Below are 19,468 nucleotides of genomic sequence, written 5' to 3'. Positions count from 1 at the left end.
GAAGCATTGAGTCAACCAGAATTTCACATTCTTTGAAGTCTCCAAGCCTCCTGCCTGCTTATTAAAAAAAAAAAAGGCAGACTAAGAAAAAAAAAATGCTAAATAGCATGAGATACAGATTAAAATAATGAAAGTGTTCTCAGCCTTGTGATTTTTGTGACAAATTCAGATTTGCAAACCGACATGATAGTTCAAGTCATCAGTGTAAATTAGCCAATAAGCAGATGCTGCAATTTTCTTGATTTCCTGGAAATGGTCTTGTTAATTCCCAAACTGCATTCAGATGCAGTGAAACTAGAGGGTGAGTAGGGAAGCCAGAAGGCAAGTGCCCAGCAGTGTGCTCATGACTCGGGTCCTCCAAGGGGACCTGCTACCATCTGACGAGAGAAAGCGGAACAAATCCATGACAAAATTGCTAAGCCTAGAGCAGTGGCCGTGCAGGGCCCAGTCCTGGAAAATAGGTCTTGATGGGAAAGCCTGTGGGCCTCTGGGAGGCAGAATGTTCCTCAGCCATATCACCTCCAACCTTCCCCACAGCCTACCTGTGACACTTCTCTGGATGGGCTGCAGTTTGCTTCACCTCCGGCCCCTCCCTATGTCAGCAGAAAGAGGGGGAATAAGGAGATTCCCTGTTATGCCCTACAGTGCTTTCCAGAGAAGCAGCCCCATCCATGCACATGGGATGAGGCAAGGTAGAACCAAACACAGCATTCACTGAGCCAACAGCAGCCAGGACTGAAGGCTAATATCAGAATGGGAGTGAGGATGAATGTCGGTGCTGGCAAGACCATGTCTGATGCAATTGGTTCCTTGGCTTTTCAAGTAGATCACTTCTACCTGGAAAACTTTTCCATAGCCCATATCAAATTGTGGGCCACTAAAAGCTTTCAGGGAGTGAGGGGTTTCCAGGAGCAGGTTAGAACTTTTGTCTCAACATTGATGTTGACTTGCTACTGGGACACCCAGGTAGACATTAAAGAAACTGACCAAATTGGAAGGACATTTACCTAAATTAAATCAAGTTTGTTCTTGAACAAAGAAAGAGAGATAGGCAGAATAATATCAGCCAGGATATAAAGAAAATAGTCAAGTAGATATTATCCTTTGGTTTAGTTGCAAAAAATACAGGTTGTTATGAAATGGGAATGGCTTACTTTAAGGATGTAACTGAAGAGCTATATAATCAGAGGGCAAGGTGCAGCCTTGAGAACTGCCAGATAGTGCCTACCTGTGTTCAGGCCTGATCCTAGATACGCTGCCAGGCTAGCGCAGTATCTCCTCAGTGTCACACTTACCTTCTCAACAGCAAATGTTCTTATCACATATTCTGCTAGCAGTTCTGTTTCTATTAGGGTAACTTTAATGTCTTTATAGATCTCTGTGTCATCTGGCCAATATTTGCAGCATTTGACCTTCAAAAAACAAAAAAAAAATGCATATTTTCAGTTTCTCTCAGTAAGGGTCCACATTCTGATTTACTGATTTATAGGACAAATTCTGTACACAAAGTCAAAGTTAAGCATTTACTACTCAAGAGTAAGAACTAACTTCTTCTTTCCTTCTTCCTTTTCTCCCTCCCTCTTTCTCTTTCCCTTCCTTCCTTCTTCCCTCCCTCCTTTTCTTCTCATTTGTATCACCAATATTTTTCCCTTCCTAGAAGGATAAAAATTTGAGTCACAGAGGACTGAGGCTTAGGAAAATGGTCTAAAGTTAACTAACTATATTTATATTACAAATACCCAGTTATAGTAAGCATTCATTTCCCATGCATTTCTACTCAGGAAATGGTGTGGACAAACAAGCCATCATTTCAGAAAGTGATGGAAAATTTTTGAGGAGGACTGAAAAGAAAATCAGAATCAAAACTAAAGATTAAATTACTTTTTTTCTGAAGGAAGTAGCTCTATAATTTTTTGAAGTTTGAACTATGGAATATTTTTCTTTTAATCAGAGACAACTTTAAGTTTTTTTGTTTTTTAAAGTTAATATCTTAGGTTAGCATACAAAGAAGTAGCTTTTATAATGGTATCTTCATACATAAATGTCATTACACTTTGGTCTTATTATTTCTCCTCTTCTATTGCTCACTCCAACTCATGACAGCCCCTCCCTTTCCCCCATTTAGTTCAATTTCTTTCCCAAGTTAATGTTTAGAGAGATTTTATTTTTATTTATTTACTTGAGAAAAAGAGAGAGAAAGAGAGAGAGAGCGAGAGAGAGAGAGAGAGAGAGAGAGAGAGAGAGAGAGAGAGAGAGAATAGGTGTGCCAGGGCCTCTAGCCACTGCAAACTAATTCCAGATGCATGTGCCACCTTGTGCATCTGGTCCTGGGGAATCAATCAATCCTTGGGCTTTGCAGGCAAGCACTTTAACCGCTAAGCCATCTCTCCAGCCCGAGAAATTTTAATATAGGGGTTTTAGAGCTCAAAGAGCTTAAAATAAGGAAAGAAGAAAAAAAAAATAAAGAGCACTGGTCCAAGAAAAGGTAGGAGTGGGTTTTTTGGAAATAGGAAAGCCATTGCATTTTTTTAAAAAAAATCATGTTATTGTAATAAGCTCCTCATTGCTGAGACAAACATTTAACCAGAAGCAACTTCTAAGAGGAAGGAGTTTATTTCAGGTTTAGAGAGTTCAGGGGAACACCATCAATGGTAGAAGAAGCTGGCTTTCTATCATAGATCCAGAGAGACACCATCAGTCAGCAAACACTAACACCACCACCAACAAGCACAAACCACCAGGTCTCCAAAACTGCTCTCCATGCACCTTAGGCTGCACTCAAGATCCACCCCCAATGACACCCCCATGACAGCCCCAGTGACACATTGCCTGTGGCAGGGATCTGCCTCCTAGGGGCTTGAGTTGCAAACTCCGTTTCAAACCTGAATCTATAGGGTCATATATTCCAACTATCACATTCAAACTACCACACATGTATTCCATTACCCACTTCTCTTAAGATTTTTTCCTCTCTTTTCATGATCTCCTTCCTAGCTTTATGACCTACACATATATAATTATATACACATATATTAGTTTTAAATATAGGTTCTGGGATGGAGAGATGGCTTTGCAGTTAAGGTGCTTGCCCACCTAAGGACCTAAGGCCTAAAGGCCCAGGTTTGACTACCCAAAATCCATGTAAGGCAGGTGCAGAAGGTGATGCATGCACACAAAGTGGCACATGCGTCTGGAGTTCAACTGCAGTGGCTGGTGGCCCTGTTGTACCAATTTCCTCTTTCTTTCTCTTTCTCATAAAAAAAAATAAATCTAGGTTCTGTACATGTATGTAGTATTTGTCTTTCTGAATCTGGTTTATTTTATTTGACATAACAATTTCTAGCTATATCCATTTTTTTTGCATTTATCACGATTTCATCTTTTATGGCTTTATAAAATTCCACTGCATATATGTACCACATATTCTTATCCATTCATCTACTAAAGGGCATCTAATGAACAGTGCAATAAACATGGATGTGCAGGTATCTCTCTGGGGTTAAGAGTTCCTCAGTTATATACCCTACAGCCATATATACATGAGTAATGTGCTATTTCTATTTTAAGCTTTCTGAGGAATATCTATACTGATTTCCATAGTAGATTCATCCTAATAAATAAATTCAATAAATAAAACTGGACAACAATTGGATACAGTCCTTCCTTATCACCTGAGCTTTTGACTTGAGGTTTTATTTTTTCTTCTGGTGGGTAGGAGAGATTTATTAGATGTGGCCCCTCCTAGATTTTGGTTGTCATCATTGTATGCCATTTTAAGACATTAGCAAAGTCTTGTGATAAGGGAAGACCGAGAACAGAGGCTATTTTAGGACCTCACTCTTCTTGGGTTCTACCCTTGATTATTCTGGCCTCTCCTGAATTCTTGGGGATTTTACTCTCTCCTGCCATTGCTCCTCCATGGGCGGATTTTATTATTATTATTAATCTTCAGCATAAGCTGAATTCTTTTTTAAAATTTTTATTTTTAAAAAATTTTGTTTATTTATATTTATTTATTTGAAAGTGTCAGAGAGAGAAAGAGGTAGATAGAAAGAAAGAGAGAATGGGTGCACCAGGGCCTCCAGCCACTGCAAATGAACTCCAGATGCGTGTGCCCCCTTGTGCATCTGACTAATGTGGGTCCTGGGGAATCGAGCCTTGAACTGGGGACCTTAGGCTTCACAGGAAAGGGCTTAACCGATAAGCCATCTGTCCAGCCAATGAATTCTTTTTTTTTTATTGAGAACTTTACTATAGGAACATATTGCATATTGGTCATATTCCCATCAGGTTATTAGTGTTATATTCCCTCTACCCTGCCTCCATCCCACTGAGGGTCCTCCTCAGCAGGGTTACCTGTACTCATGGTGAGATCATTAACACACCAGTCAGACTCTGGGGGCTAGGGAGGTGATACCGCAGAGTACACCTTTCACTCTGTGGCTCTTACAAGTTTTTTTTGTCCTCTCTTCCTCAAGGTTCCCTGATTATAAGTCTCCTTTAGTGTTACACTCTCTTTAGCATGTGCTTTTCTGCTTTGATGAGTTTTGAATCTCTTTAGTAGTGTCTGGTGCCATCTCTTTTGGGGGGAGGGTGGTTCTGGGCATGCAATGAGAACAGCACTCACATTTAATATGCCACTTCATAGACAGATTTTTATTCACAGTGCTGGTTCTGTTCCACCATGTGTTCTTTGCTTACTTGTCTTGTAGGCCTAACTCTTTAGAGATCCTCAGAGCTGAAATATCTAAAAGGACATTCTTTCTTCTACATCCAACACTCTTGCTGATTTCTATGCTAATGTCACTGAATTCCTCTGTCACCTAGTCACAGCATTTGCCTTATTTCTTCACCCAAACCCAAGTCTGTAAGTGTTTCTAAGCCGAACAGTGTCTCTGAAACCCCTCCCAGATGTAGTTTCCATCCGTTTATTTCCTCTGTCACAATCTCAGATTGGGCCAATGAGTCTTGCAGTATGGACACTTTATACAAACAAATTCCAGAAAACTCTTTTCCAAGGGGAATGACTTGTGTCATCAAGGATCTTCTATTTCCAGCTTATGCTTGAATTCTCCTTTCTATTTGTTTATGTTTTATGTTCAAGGACATCAGCTTTCTCACATGATCCAAACTCTTATACAAGATTCCTTTTGTTTAGAATTTCTTAACCCATACAGTTGATTTCTCCCATTATTATTATTTTTAATTTTGAGAGAGAGAGAAAGAGAAAGAGAGAGAATGGATGTGCCAGGGCCTTCAGCCTCTGCAAATGAACTCTAGATGCGAGTGCCCCCTTGTCCACATGTGCAACATTGCATGCCTGTGTTGCTGTGTGTCTGGCTACATGGGACCTGGAAATTTAAACATGAGTTCTTAGGCTTTGCAGGCAACTGCATTAACCACTCTCAAGGCTTTTATACATAGATATAAACTCTCTTTAATTATCTGATAAAGTGAACAGGCTAAGAAGCAAGGATAACACCCATGTTATAATACTCGGCACATGCTTATTATTGACCAGTAGGAAAAAGATGTTTTTTTGTTTATTCCCACAGTCTCTGTAGCCCTGGTCATTTCTTGCACTTCTGAATATGCAGTGGGAATACACATAGATTTATTTTATGGAGAAAGTGATAGGGTCAATGTAGGAAGGAAAATCCAAGACTGGGAAAATTTACCAAAGAATATAGGTTGAAAAGACCTTTCCCAGAATGCCAAACCCTAGGGAACACTAACATCACTACTCTAGCTGTTTTCTTATGAAACATCCTGGCAGTTCAACTTAAGTTTCATTAATCATAGTTGACAAGATGTAAGTAAGACATGTGTGAAATTATAGAAAAGTGGGACTCAGGGTGATAATGGGCTTGCCCTCTTTGAGTTTTGAATCTTCTTTGGAGGTCTTTCTCCCCAGCACTCACCTAGGAATGTTATCTGTTACTTTATTTTTATTTTTTATTTTTGGTTTTCTGAGGTATGGTCTAACTCTAGCCCAGGTTGACCTGGAATTCACTATGTAATCTCAGGGTGGTCTCAAACTCATGGCAATCCTCCTATGTCTGCCTCCCAAGTACTGGGATCACCACACCTGGCTTACTTTATTAGAGGGAAAATCAATAATACCTCAGAAGTTCATATCATGGATATCTGGGGATATCCAAGTCAGAGAAACTGGTAATTTCTCTTTCCAAAGATGTAAAGTCAGTCTGTTCAGATGGTGTATATATGGAAATATATAATTTGAGGGCAACCATAATTTCATTCCTAGAATGTCTAGCCCTAGACTTTCATAATGGGAATTAAGAGAAACATATAAAGACTGAATTCTCCTCTATATTGGGGGACTTGCTTCTTTCTGTGAATTTGATCATGCAAGCCGAAGATAGTGACTATAACTTACAAATACAGTATATATGTTTACTTTTAAAATAAATAACTCAATGGAATGCACATACAACCAAAAAATTATCAATGTCTGTAGAAATTATAATGGAACAAAATAAACATTTGCACCTGAAACTTAGGCTCTAGTGGTGATATTGCACCTAATATAATCGCCTTATGTAGGTTTATCTTACAAGTGAACTCACTAACTGTAGGATACAGTGGATGTAGGGCATTTTATAAGGTTGTCTGGTTTTCTATTTTGGACTTTTTAACCCCTATGCACTTGGGTTTTCAATAAATAGGAACATGGGGCCTTCAATTTTTTGGGGTCAGGAGGCTAAAAGCTTCCAAGATGGACTGAGATCTGAGTTTCTCTTCTGGAACAGCTATAACCAAGAGAGGCACTTCTAACTACAACTTGCATCTGAAACCCAACCCAATCTTACCACCCAGTTTTCCAAGGTCCCGCAGGGATGAAGATGAGGGTAGCCATACACACTAACTCAGACTGGCATTATCAGGGACCATCTGGGTCGGGACCAATAAAGAACAGCTCCGAAACCAGGGATTCCACTGCATCTGCACTGGGGAAGACAGGTGAGGCTCTTTTTCCAAATAAAACACTTGAACCCTAACACCAGGTCTGCTCTGAAACATTTTGCCAGGTGCTGGCCAAGTGCCACTTGGATGCCTGGATGGAGAAATAATTGAGCGGACAGAAGCATGGGGTACTACTTTCCAGAACATATCCAGGGCTGGACACTTCCTGTTCACCAGCACCTAGTGGGGCGGGCCTAGAAGAGGGGGAGGGGCATCCCATTAGAATCCATCTCATCTCCCAGAATATCCTGAAATGGTTTGCCACATCTGTTTTCAGCTTACTAAAAATGCTTCTAAACTGAATTCCTATTAGTATCTTTTACAGTGCTTGGACTTGTTCAAGTCATTATTTTGCTTAATGAACGTGGAAATGCATGTTTCATTCTGGAAGATGACTTTGTATCTCTGTCGGGTCTTGGGCTTGCAGCCACTTCCTTTCCTAAATCTACACATAGACGCCCAAACCACTGCTTTTGAGCCACTTGCTGCTTCCCAGACCTGGATGCTCCTCTTTCTGATCCCTTCAGGCCCAGTATGTTGGGTGGGATATCCAGCATCTAGTAGAGTTTCTGACTCCCACACATCTTGATTCTGTAAGGCAATCTCCAGCTCAGAAAGTAAGGTCTCTTTCAGTATCCTCTAATTATCTTAGTGCCCAATGTGGGTTTCATCAGACCATTAGTCAAACAAACACTTTTGAGCCCTTCTGTCTGCTTGTAGCTCTACAGATTGGGAGCATCTCATCTTGATCTTCAGTACATCTTGACATGGCTACAAAACAGTTCTTAACTCCAGCACACATGAGAGTCCCTTGGGGGAATGATTCTCAGTGGGTTGGAGGAATTTGTATTTCAAATAAGCTCTCAGATGTTGCTCTGGACATGCACCCAGACTGACCAGCAAGGATTCAGACATGACCAGACTGTAGGACCTGGCTAATGTGATCTGGGGGAAGGCATCCGAACTTGCTTGCTCAATCCCAGCTGCTCCATCTGTAAGAGGGGATGATGATATTTCCCTATCTGAGTGTGTCCTAAGATGAAGTCACTAGTTCTCAGATTTGTTACACATTACAAACCATTTGAGAGAAGGTATCTAAGTAAAGTCCAAAGCACAGGCCACATTTCAGGATAATTTAACCATAATTTCTGGGGTTGGACTGAAGCACCCACAATCTACCACAGTTCCCCAGCATGAGTCCAAATGCAGGTGAGTTTGACAATCATTGCTTTGATATTGATTGATGCAACCAAAACATCCAGCCAATAGCCAGATTGATTGTTAGAGCTCAAAAAGTGTGAGTTCTTGGAGGCTGGGGAGACAGCTTAGTGATGAAAGGCACTTCCTTGCAAAGCCTCCAGCTGGGGTTCAATGTTTGCAGTGGCAAGAGACCCTGGTATGCTCATATACATACAAACACATGCATACATGAAAGTAAGTTAAAAAAAATGTTAATTATTAAGTGATGTTGCAGTCCGGTTTACATTGCTGGTAGAAATCACCCAACCAAGACCAGCTTCTGGGAAAAAGAGATTTATTTTGCTTACAGGCTCCAGGGGAAGCTCCACAATGTCAGGGGAAAACAATGGCATGAGCAGAGGGTGGACATAACCCCATGGCCCACATAAGGTGGACAATAACAACAGAAGAGTGTGCCAAACACTGGCATGGGGAAACCAGCTATAACACCCATAAGCCCGCCCCCAACAATGCACTCCCTCTGTGAGGCATGAATTCCCAAATCTCCATCAGCTGGGAACCTAGCATTCAGAACTCCTAAGTTTATGGGGGACACCTGAATCAAACCACCACAAGTGATAATCCTAGGTGACAAAAGGAGTTCAGATACTTGGGAGAGACAAAGCAAGACTTTTTGGAAAAGGAGGGAAAAAGCATAGTATTGGCAATTCTATAGCTTATGGTGGAAGGTCAACAAAAGGACGTGCCCAAGTTGTTATCATTCCTTTTTTCTACAAACTTGTCTCCAGGAAGATAAGATAACTTAGGAAAGAGGTTGGCATATCTAGTCTCTCACCATATGGTTTGATGAACTTCAAATGTAAATTAGGAAACTGTGTTTTAGGGTAGAAGATTCAAAGCTGGAGTCACACTGGCAATATTTAAGTTATATCAATGTCATTTCAGCTTCCATCCATATGGCCTTTCCTTTCCAGCTTTGAGCATTGTGGTGGTTTGATTCAGGTGTCCCCCATAAACTTAGGTGTTCTGGATGCCAGGTTCCCTAGCGGGTGGCAATTGGAAATTAAAGCCTCCTGGAGGCGGTGTATTGTTGGGGATGGGCTTATGGGTATTATAGCCAGTGTCTCCTTGACAGTGTTTGGCATAGTCTCCTGTTGCTATGGTTCATCTTATGTTGGCCAAGGGGTGATGTCCACCCTCTGTTCATGCTATTGTTTTCCCCTGCCATCATGGAGCTTCCCCTCAAGTTGTAAGACAAAATAAACCCGTTTTTCCCATAAGCTACTCTTTTTTTTTAAAATTTATTTATTTATTTATTTGAGAGAGACAGACACAGAGAGAAAGACAGATAGAGGGAGAGAGAGAGAATGGGCACGCCAGGGCCTCCAGCCTCTGCAAACGAATTCCAGACATGTGCGCCCCCTTGTGCATCTGGCTAACTTGGGACCTGGGGAACCGAGCCTCGAACCGGGGTCCTTAGGCTTCACAGGCAAGTGCTTAACCGCTAAGCCATCTCTCCAGCCCTCCCATAAGCTACTCTTGTGTGATTTCTGCCAACATTGTGAACCTAACTGCAATAAGCATTATTCTTTGGAATGTAATATTCTTATAGCTGTGTGACCACAAGTGAGGTTTCTGCAAGGGCCAGAGCTGGTCTCTATCCATATTCCTTCTATTTTAAAAAATTTTTTATTTATTTACTTGCAAGGAAAGAGAGAATAGAAGAGGAGAGGAAGAGAAAGAGTATATATGAATGGCATGCCAGGGCCTCTTGCTACTGCAAACAATCTCCAGACACATGTGTCACTTGGTGCCTCCGGCTTTACATGGGTACTGAAATTGAACTCTGGTCATCGGGCTTTGCAAGTAAATGCCTTTAACGACTGAGCTATCTGTCTAGCCCTATCCTAATTCCTTTTGAGAAGGAAGGCCCAGGGATTCCCAGTGGCTTGTTCCAGGTAATGAATTCTTGAGGGTTGGGGAAAGGTGGAAGCCAAAGATTCCTGTGGCAGGGCTGTGTGGGTGGGTGAGCCTCAAGAGGTGTGCTGCCTTCTTTGGTCATACTAACAGGTCTGGCTTCAAGAGTAGATATCTACCAGAAAGTCTGCGATGGCTTTCAGTGGCTTCTCTTTGTGAGGGCGGAAGAGATGTGGGTGGAGGGTGGACCAAGAGGACTGCACACTCAGAAGCTATCATTAATATCTATCCCTGATCGCAAGCTGCTAATTTCTGCAGATGCCTTTAAGGATTTCAGGCCAGAATTGAAGGTTTCTTTACAAGTACAGTGCCTAGTACATGGACTCTTTGTAAAGAAGTCCACGATTAAAAGGATTAAGAAATTGGTTCGCTCTTAAGCTGGGACAGCATAGTGTGGTCTGATAAACACAATTTTAAAGGGGTAGAATGGGAGAGAAAAAGACAGTTATAAGTCACGATTTGTTAAGAGTTTTCAACAGACTTTTTCTTTTTTTAGAAACAGACATCCAATGAGAGAGTCACTATATTTCTATTAATAGCTGTGTTTGGCCTGCTGAGCACAGTTTTGATAGGGAGAGACTGGGCAGAGCAAAACACTGCTATGAAACACTTAAGCACACAGAGCCCAAGAGCAACTACCATCTTTGTTTGTAAAGAACAGATTTATTATATTCTAAAAAAGCAATTTATAGATAACTTACATGAACAAACACTTTCATTCATTTAAAGATCCTGAGTGTACAGCCTGCTTTTGATCTCAGTGTGACAAAGTAAGATGGCACACATTCACTTATGCTTGTTCGTAACTTCAGTTAGCTTTCTGTCACTCTAACAGACAACTGAGATAAGCAGGCATTATAAGGCGGCAAGGTTTATTGTGGCTCACAGTCTTAGGTTTTAGAGGTTTCAGTCCATGGTTGTTTGACTCTGTGGAGGCCAGAGCATCTAGTAGAGGAAGGGGCTCAATTCTCAGCTGTTAGCATAACCTCTTCAAGAGCATGCTCCCAGTTCCCCAACTTCTTTCCACTAGGCCCTATCTGTTGAAGATTCTACCATAGATTAGTTATTAAGCCATGGTACATGGACACTTAAAGTTCAAACTATATTATTATCTGCAACAAACTATGTATACTCAGTGAACCTCAGTTTTCTCATGCTTATTATAAGATCTTCCCTTACCTCCTTTCTCTCCCCACTGGCTCCCTCTTCTCCTCTTTTCTCTCCCTCTTCTTTCTCCCCTCCTTTGTCTTTCTTTCCTTTTTTGGAGGCAGGGTCTTGTAGTATAGCTTAGGTGGGCTTGGAATTTGCTTTGTAGCCCAGGTTGACCTTGAATTCATGATCCTCCTGCCTACACCTTCCAAGTTCAAGAATGTTATGTATTTACATATAAATCTCATTTGACTATCTTGTCTAAGAAAGCTTCCATATACCTTGTTCACATGTAAGGACCTAAGAAAGCTTCCATATCCTTTGTTCACATATAAGGACCTAAGAAAGTTTCCATATACCTTGTTCACATGTACGGACCTGGCTTATAGATTTGCTACTTTCTCCCTTCCAGACCTACTTCATGTTTGTTCCTCTGGGCAAAATTCTTGAAGACTTGAAATGGATGATAAACCAGGTATTCCTAGGGGACTAGATTGTATCAATTGAAAAAGAAAATTACTTATTGGAGAGAAGGAGAAAGAAAAGAAGGGACAGACAGAGAGAGCAAGCAAGAGAGAGAAAATGGGTATGTTATAGCTTCTTGCCACTGCAAAGAACTCCAGACTTCTATGCCATGTTGTGCAGCTGGCTTTATGTGAGTACTGGGTAAGTGAACCTGGACTGTCATGCTTTGCAAGCAAGTGACTTTAACCACTGAATAATTCCCCCAGCCTTAGATAGCTTAATTTGGGAAAACCGTTTCATAGAATAAGGAAACACCTCTTTTATCCTTTATTCTATCTCTTTATCTATAAAGCTTCCACATTCCAACACACAAGCATTCTTGTTTTCTTTCTTGTTTTTCAACTGGATCTATTACTTATTGAGAATTCTTTCTTGTTCCTTTCTTCCATACACATCATTAAGTTGAAAACCTAGGGCTGGAGAGATGACTTAGTGGTTAAGGCACTTGCCTACAAAGCCAAAGGACCTCAGTTCAATTCCCCAGGACCCATGTAAGCCAGATGCACAAGGTAGCACATGCATCTGGAGTTCGTTTGCAGTGGTTGGAGGCCCTGGTGTGCCCATTCTTTCTCTCTCTTCCTGTGCCTCATTTCTCTCTCAAATAAATAAATAAAAATCAGAAAATATTTTTTAAAAGAGTTGAAAACGTAACCAGAAAGCAGCATATTCTAGCTACAACTAGACTTTCAAAACACATACTCATTCAGACTATCTGATTCTCACCATATTCAAGAGGAGTTGATTTGATTTTTAGCTATTTCCCAAATTCAAGTCCTCCTGCCCAGGGAGAGCAATCACCCATTATCAAGTGCAATAAAAGGAGCATGTAACCTGTTCTGATGCTTCTTGAAATGAGTGTATTAGAACTTTCTTGAGCAACAATAATCTTAGAATACAAATACCAGCTTTAATGGACATTCAAGAGGCAATTCCCCTCAGATGGGATAAAAGTAATGAGAAGAAATCCCTCTTTTACTCACGGTCAGTTTTCACCTTTATCAGGTCATAGCTTAGATAGATGACCCTGTACAGGTGATAAGACCATTTGCTTCTGTTTACCAGGGGATACTAGATCACTGTGGGTGGTGAAATATTCCCAGTGCCTAAATGATCTAATGACATACCCCATGATGATAATTTTTTGGGGTTCATGTTATCATCCTTATTTTACAAATACCTAACTTGAAATTGATTGACAAGCAGACTAAGAAACTTTGAGGCTTTCACACAGTGGCTTTGACACAGTGGCTGAAATGTTGCAAAAACCTATGTCTGAGCAAAGGGTTATGCCCTCCAGGTTGTCTTGCTTGTCATTTGGACAAAACAAGTGACATCTTATTCAGGTATTGCTAGGGATACAGAGAAATGAGATACGATGAAAGTCATGAAGGGACATGTACAAACAACAAACTGAACTCAAAACAGAATGAGAGGCAAGCTTAATGGTCACTGGCACATTCCCTAGAGCTGCACTGTGAGGTCAAAGCCAGGTCCCATTTATTAGCTGTGTGATCGTGTGACAATTGGGAAGTCTACAGCTCACAGATATAAATCCAGCAACCTGAATCACCTGACTCTTCATATTTCCTCTCGCAGGTGGAATGCCCCACTGTGCAACAGTGTCCTGGCTGTTCTGTATTTTTTTTTTTTTTAACCATAAGTCCTTACAAGTAATCCATTGAAATCCCACTAGCTGACTTGTTTCTGTTTCCTATACATGACTGGCTAATGCAACTACTTCTATAATCCAACAGCATCCCACCATACTTGAATAATGTCACCCCAGTGCACATTCCTTGATCCTGAGGTTTAAAAGTCTGTAATCCAGGAAGTGACTTCTTGTCAGGTAGAAAGGAGTTAAGTGGATTTCATAGCAAAGGCATGCTCAGAGCTGCTCCACATTTCCACTGCTAGAAAAATGGTCTCAGAGAAAGGAGGCACTAGCTTAACCTATAAGCTCTTGTCCATTTCTGACCTTATACATGTAACAGATATGGCCAGAGAAAAAGTTCTGAGGCAGTGAATTTTGGTTATCTGCAGCCTACTGAATTCCATCTGGTCTTATTTATTTCTTTAATTAGGGAAACTCGAGAATACTGTTGTTTTGTCCTTTTGTTGTAGAAAGGCTATCAAACTGCTCACTGATTATTCTGCCTCTCTGGTTCTATCCTCATGGGAGGCCCTGGCTTACTTGTGTATTTACTTGGCCAGAAACCCTAAGCCTTCAGGGAAAGGCAAAGCAGTGGTTCAGAGGATTAAATGAGTAGAGGTGGAAAGCAAAGGCTGGGGGGAGGGTGCTGCACTAGAGCAAAAATATTATTTACAGCTTGTCAGCAAATTGTTCAAGAATAGGAAATGTGTATGTGTGTGTGTGTGTGTGTGTGTACTGACTTTCATGTGCTCTTGTGAGTAGAATAGAGGGCTTTTCTGCAGCTTTGAGACCTTCTCATGTTATATACAGTAATGTAACAAGAAGCAACTGTTATGGCTGTGCCCAGCATGAGCAGTCAGGAGTGTGACCTAGGGCTGGGAAGGAAAAAGTGCTCAGGCTATGATGCATTTGTTCTTGGTATATGTGTCTGCTCCAAATGCAGGCCCCCTACCCTACCCTCTCAGGGACTTTGTAGTTACAAAGGCAGGTGACTATCTACCCATGTCTCTAAGATTCTGGTAGAAAAAGATGAAAATTGCAGAGTTAGCAACAGAAGAACCATCTAGGACAATCAAGTGGCAAATAAAGAAGCTGGACTCAGCAGGAAAGGAGAATCTCCTAGGGGTGGACAGTGATGGAAATACTGAAGCAGTGTCTGCCAGAGGCAACGCCAGGGCCTGACAGCGGTGGCTGTAAGGCAGGGGTCCAGGCATAGACCTGGTATGACCTGGAGAGAGATTGCTACGTAGTGGATGGGCACTCAGCCTGCAGTTTTCTAGCGAGCCTGCCCTACAGAATGTCCTCTGAAAGACTTGTTATTCAGACCTGCAAATTTGTTTTGATCCTGCAACACCCTGCTTCTGTGGTGATATGAGGGATGGCTGGTATAAAAGAGTCAAAAGAATTATAACACATCAGGGATCATCTCTAAAGCCTGATTTGAAATTCAATGATATTTGAGAAAAATAACTTTTTTTATTTTAAAAAAGGGACATAATGGATGAGGTTAAATTTACAAGAACTTAATACAAGATGAATAATTGTGGGTGCATTTCTGTCCTTTGAAGTTTAGCTACAATGACCCTCACTCATATCTATAATGAAGCCATAACATGTGTTATGTATGATTCTAAATGCAAGGCTATTCTAATGTAAATGAGATCAGGCAGCTGCAACAGACATCTCCCCTGCATGACGTATGCTGTTTAATACTCACTCAGGACTTCCTTCGTAATTTTTCTTCCCTGCCTCTGTAAACAGTCTGGCATTTGGGATTTACAGGGGAAATAACCTGGCTTTTTTGTTCATGGATACTGGTGGCTGGCAGGGGAAGGCAACAGGCCATTATACTTGCTAAGCAGCTACCTATAATACCACTATCATTGGATTGTAAATGTTTTCAAGTCTCCTTTCTTCTATTTCTAGCCTGAAGTAGGTTTAGAGGTCACCATGTAGAGCCATGGTGTTTAATCAGGAGGGTACATCTTTAGAAATATGCCAGGTAATTGTGTGAATATCACAGAGAGTACTTAGATGCACCTAGATGGTATAGACTGCTACCCACCTAGGCTAGATAGCTAGTATTCTGCTCCTACGCCACAAACCTGTGAGGGCTACAAGCAAATGTATAACAATAATAAATATCTGTTTACTTAAAAAAGTCTCAACATCAAAAGGATCAAAGCTATAGGAATTTTTCAGCTCCATTTTAGTTGTTATTTAATCCTATGGGGCCGCTGTCATATATGTGGTCTGAAATGTCATTTTACCTGGATGGTATCTATCTCCATGCATTCCAGAGAGAAAACTCAGCAGGAGAGACAGACAAAGACTCCAAGGGGTTTCAGCTTCTAACACTGTCAACAGCAGAGACATAGGAGGTCTGAAAAAAAGGTAGGAGACTGATTCTGATTCTCCACAGGAAGTACATTAATGCACTATGACAAGCCATTCAGACTTTAAGAAGAGAGAGAGATGATGGCCTGCACTTAGAATAGACAGCAGTTACTGGTCCCAACAAAGTAAAGAATACTTCTGAAGCTAAAGAGTGTATCCGGAAAGGATGTGTGTGTGTGTGTGTGTGTGCGTGCTGTGTTATATACACATGCAGTATACATATTCTGGAAGAACCTTTTAATACATCCTAAGAATATGAAAGTTATGAGACAGATCTAGTCTAGTTACCTCTGTAGGCAACTGTGATGGACACAGTAGCTATTAACCTATATGTATTGCATGTGCAAATACATTTATGTGTATACTTATTTGCAAGAATTATCAGAATAAAGTTAGTAAAGATTATGATTAACATTTCAAATATTGTAAAGGAAACCCCATGGTTTTGGGACACAAAATGTAGTAGTATGTAAGGTTAAGAAAATAAGGCTTTGGTCGGATTCAAGAATGAATTGTGGTTTTCTCCTTGCTTTATTTGGTCTGAGAGTATGTATTTTCTTCTTGGTTCATATCTTTCAAAGTCACTACCTAATTTAGTAGACCACGAAGAGTTTCCTAGTTACATAAATTTGTTCTGCAATTGTTGCAACTGTTATCAGATTCTGCATTTTCCTTTTCATCATAATTTCCAGGAAGTAGATTTTCTACCTTAATTGGACTGACTGGACATGAAGTGATGACTCTCTAAGGACTTAACACATTTTGGGTAAGATAACTATTTACGTATACAAGAAGAAGACCTTCCTCATGCAAAGTCCTCCATGGGATGTAAGTGGGAATCCTTTCAAATGGTCACAAGAGTTTTCTAAAGGAGCCAAGTTCCTCCAGGACCCCTTTCCTACTGCACCACTGGAGCAGATATGGCACTGTTGATCCTCAGAAAGGAAATGTGCTTGGAGGGTGAATGGATGTACTGTGTTGGCTGGTAAACAAGGGGCTGGTTACAATCAATCCAGAGAACCCATGGAAGGAACATATTCTCTTAATATCAGAGTTTGCTCTTGTCACATTAGACTATTCTCAAAAGTAGATCTATAAATTAAAGGCTGAACATCTTTTATAGTTCACATAAATTAAAATAGATATTGGTCATAGACAGAACTTATCTTGCTGGTTCATAATCATACCATAATGTCATTCCAGGCCTCACATTAATTTGTATATACAAGTGAGAAAAATAAAGATGGTTTACTCCTCCCCATGTCATTCCCCTTTTCAATAGCAACAACAACAAAAATACCTTGTAATAACAAACAAGGATGTGAAAGACCTATACAATGAAAACACTCAAGAATGAAATAGAGTAGGACTTGAGAAAAATGGAAAGTCCTACCATGCTCCTGGATGGCAGAATTAGCACTGTGAAATTGGCAATCTTACCAAAGGCAATATATAGATTTAATGCAATACCAATAAAAATCCCAACATTTTTCTTCATAGGGATAGAAAAAATGATCTCAAAATTCATATGGAAAGGCAGAAGATCTCAGATATCTAAGCATATCCTCAGCAAAAGAAGCACCTCTTGAGGTATCATCATACCAGATCTAAAGCTATATTACAAAGCCATAGTAATGAAAACAGCATGGTATTGGCATAAAAAGCAGGATTATAGACCAATGGAACGGAATTGAGGACCCAGACTTTGGGTCAAGTAAGTATAGTTACTTGATATTTGACAAAGGCCCTAATAATGTAGGCTGGAAAAAAGACAGCATCTTTAACTAATGGTGTTGGACAACTGAATAACCATATGCAGGAAAATGAAACACAATCCATACATCTTGCTATGCACAAAAATCAAGTCCAAATGGATCAAAGACCTCAATATAAGACTGGAAACTAGGCTACTACTGGAAGAAAAAACAGGAGGAACATTCCATGATACAGGAATATGAAAAGACTTCATGAACAAAACCCCAGTAGCTCAGGATCTTAAACAATCACTCAACCATTGGGATTTCATGAAGCTGAAAAGTCTCTTCTTAGACAAACATACAATAAGCAGAGCCAATAGATTACCTACAGAATGGGAGAAAACTTTTTTTTCTGGTTATACAACTGACAGAGGCCTAATTTCTAGAATCTACAAAGAACTCAAAAACCTAAACAATAAAAAGTCAAACAACCCACTCACAAAATGGGACAGAGAACTGGACAGGGAGTTCTCAGAGGAAGAAATACAAATGGCAAGCATACACCTAAGAAAATGTTCATCATCCCTAATCAGCAAGGAAATACAAATTAAAACAACTATGAGATTCTACTTTACCCCAGTAAGGATAGCAAACATTAAAAAATCAAATGAAGACAAATGCTGGCAAGGATGTAGAGACATAGGAATCCTCAATTCACTGTTTGTGGGAAGATGGTACAAAGTCATCAACAGACTCAGTTATTCCCTTACTGGGCATTTACCCTAAGAGCTCCATACTTCAGTTCAGAGAGATTTGCTCAACCATGTTTATAGCTGCTCAATTCATAATAGCTAAGAGCTAGAATCAACTCAGATGTCCATAATTTGATGATCAGATAACCAAGAGGTGATATATCTGCACAATGGAATTCTACACAGCAGTAAGGGAAAATGACACAATGAAATTTGAAGAAAAATGATCGAACCTGGAACAGATCATTCTTAGTGAAATCACCCATTCATAGAAAAATAATTATTGCATGGTTTCACTCATCTGTGGCTCCTAACCTGAATCTGCCTGAGATGCTGACCTACCTAATAAGCATCTTGAGGACTGGACAATAGGGAGAGGCGGGAGGGGAGGATAAGGGTGGGAGGGGGATGCAAAACTGGACCCAAATGGCAATGGCACCATAAAATTCTACATCCTAAAAGACAGACTAAATGGTTGAACCTTCATCAGGTCCTTAGAGGGAATACCTGAATCACAGGGCCCTGGAGAGGGTATGATGAAGATTAACCTTAATCTTCTCCTGTTTCTCCTGTTTCTTACTCTCTCTCTTCTCTTGTTTTTTTTTTTCCCCTCTCTCCCTTTCTATCTTTTTTATATTATCTATCTTTTTCTTCCTTCTTTTCTTTGGTGCTGGCCTGTAACTCCTAGTACCAGCATGTGGTTAACATCCACAATGAGCTTTTGATCAGAGAGACCTTATAAGGTTTCCCAAAAGAAGACAGACTTCTGTCAGAGCACTTGATGACCCACCAAAGGTTAGTGGTAAGACCCTACTGCTGAAGATATCATATGCTGCTGGTATGGAATATGGAGAGAGCTGGCTGGAATCTGGAAGAGAGTCAGTCCCCAGAGAGTTAGCTTGACTAGTGCCAGAAGGTGTTCACTGAATGACTTGGGAAAATGACCAAGCAACACATGGTCTAAGCTACTCAGTAGCAAAATACCTAATGTGATGCTCACACAAGTGCAATAGTGGCACATAGCCATAGTGGGTAACCAACTGCTTTTGATTTGGCTAACTGATCTGCTCAGTGGATTGGAACCCATAGCTGGAGCTGGGAAAAAGTCAGAACCATATCCCCATAATAAGCCA

General features: G+C 40.6%; 1 protein-coding gene across 14 annotated transcripts in view; it reads right to left on the bottom strand.

The window, feature by feature from the left end:
- The window catches only part of Ptprm (protein tyrosine phosphatase receptor type M), an 849,143-nt gene that overhangs the window by 48,091 nt on the left and 781,584 nt on the right, over window positions 1-19,468 (bottom strand). For 8 of the 14 annotated variants that reach the window (XM_045144750.1, XM_045144751.1, XM_045144752.1 and 5 more), the window contains 2 exons: window positions 1,296-1,412; window positions 543-593 (listed from right to left, as the gene is read on the bottom strand). In XM_045144750.1, the coding sequence (XP_045000685.1) occupies window positions 543-593; window positions 1,296-1,412 (168 nt within the window). The remainder of the gene's footprint in view (window positions 1-542; window positions 594-1,295; window positions 1,413-19,468) is intronic. The other 6 variants (XM_045144753.1, XM_045144756.1, XM_004662668.2 and 3 more) reach the window with 1 other exon arrangement.

The sequence above is a fragment of the Jaculus jaculus genome, chromosome 2, assembly GCF_020740685.1.
Source record: "Jaculus jaculus isolate mJacJac1 chromosome 2, mJacJac1.mat.Y.cur, whole genome shotgun sequence".
NCBI lineage: Eukaryota > Metazoa > Chordata > Mammalia > Rodentia > Dipodidae > Jaculus > Jaculus jaculus.
The sequence above is the reverse complement of the archived record's forward strand: the minus strand, read 5'-3'. Positions and strand labels throughout refer to the sequence as shown.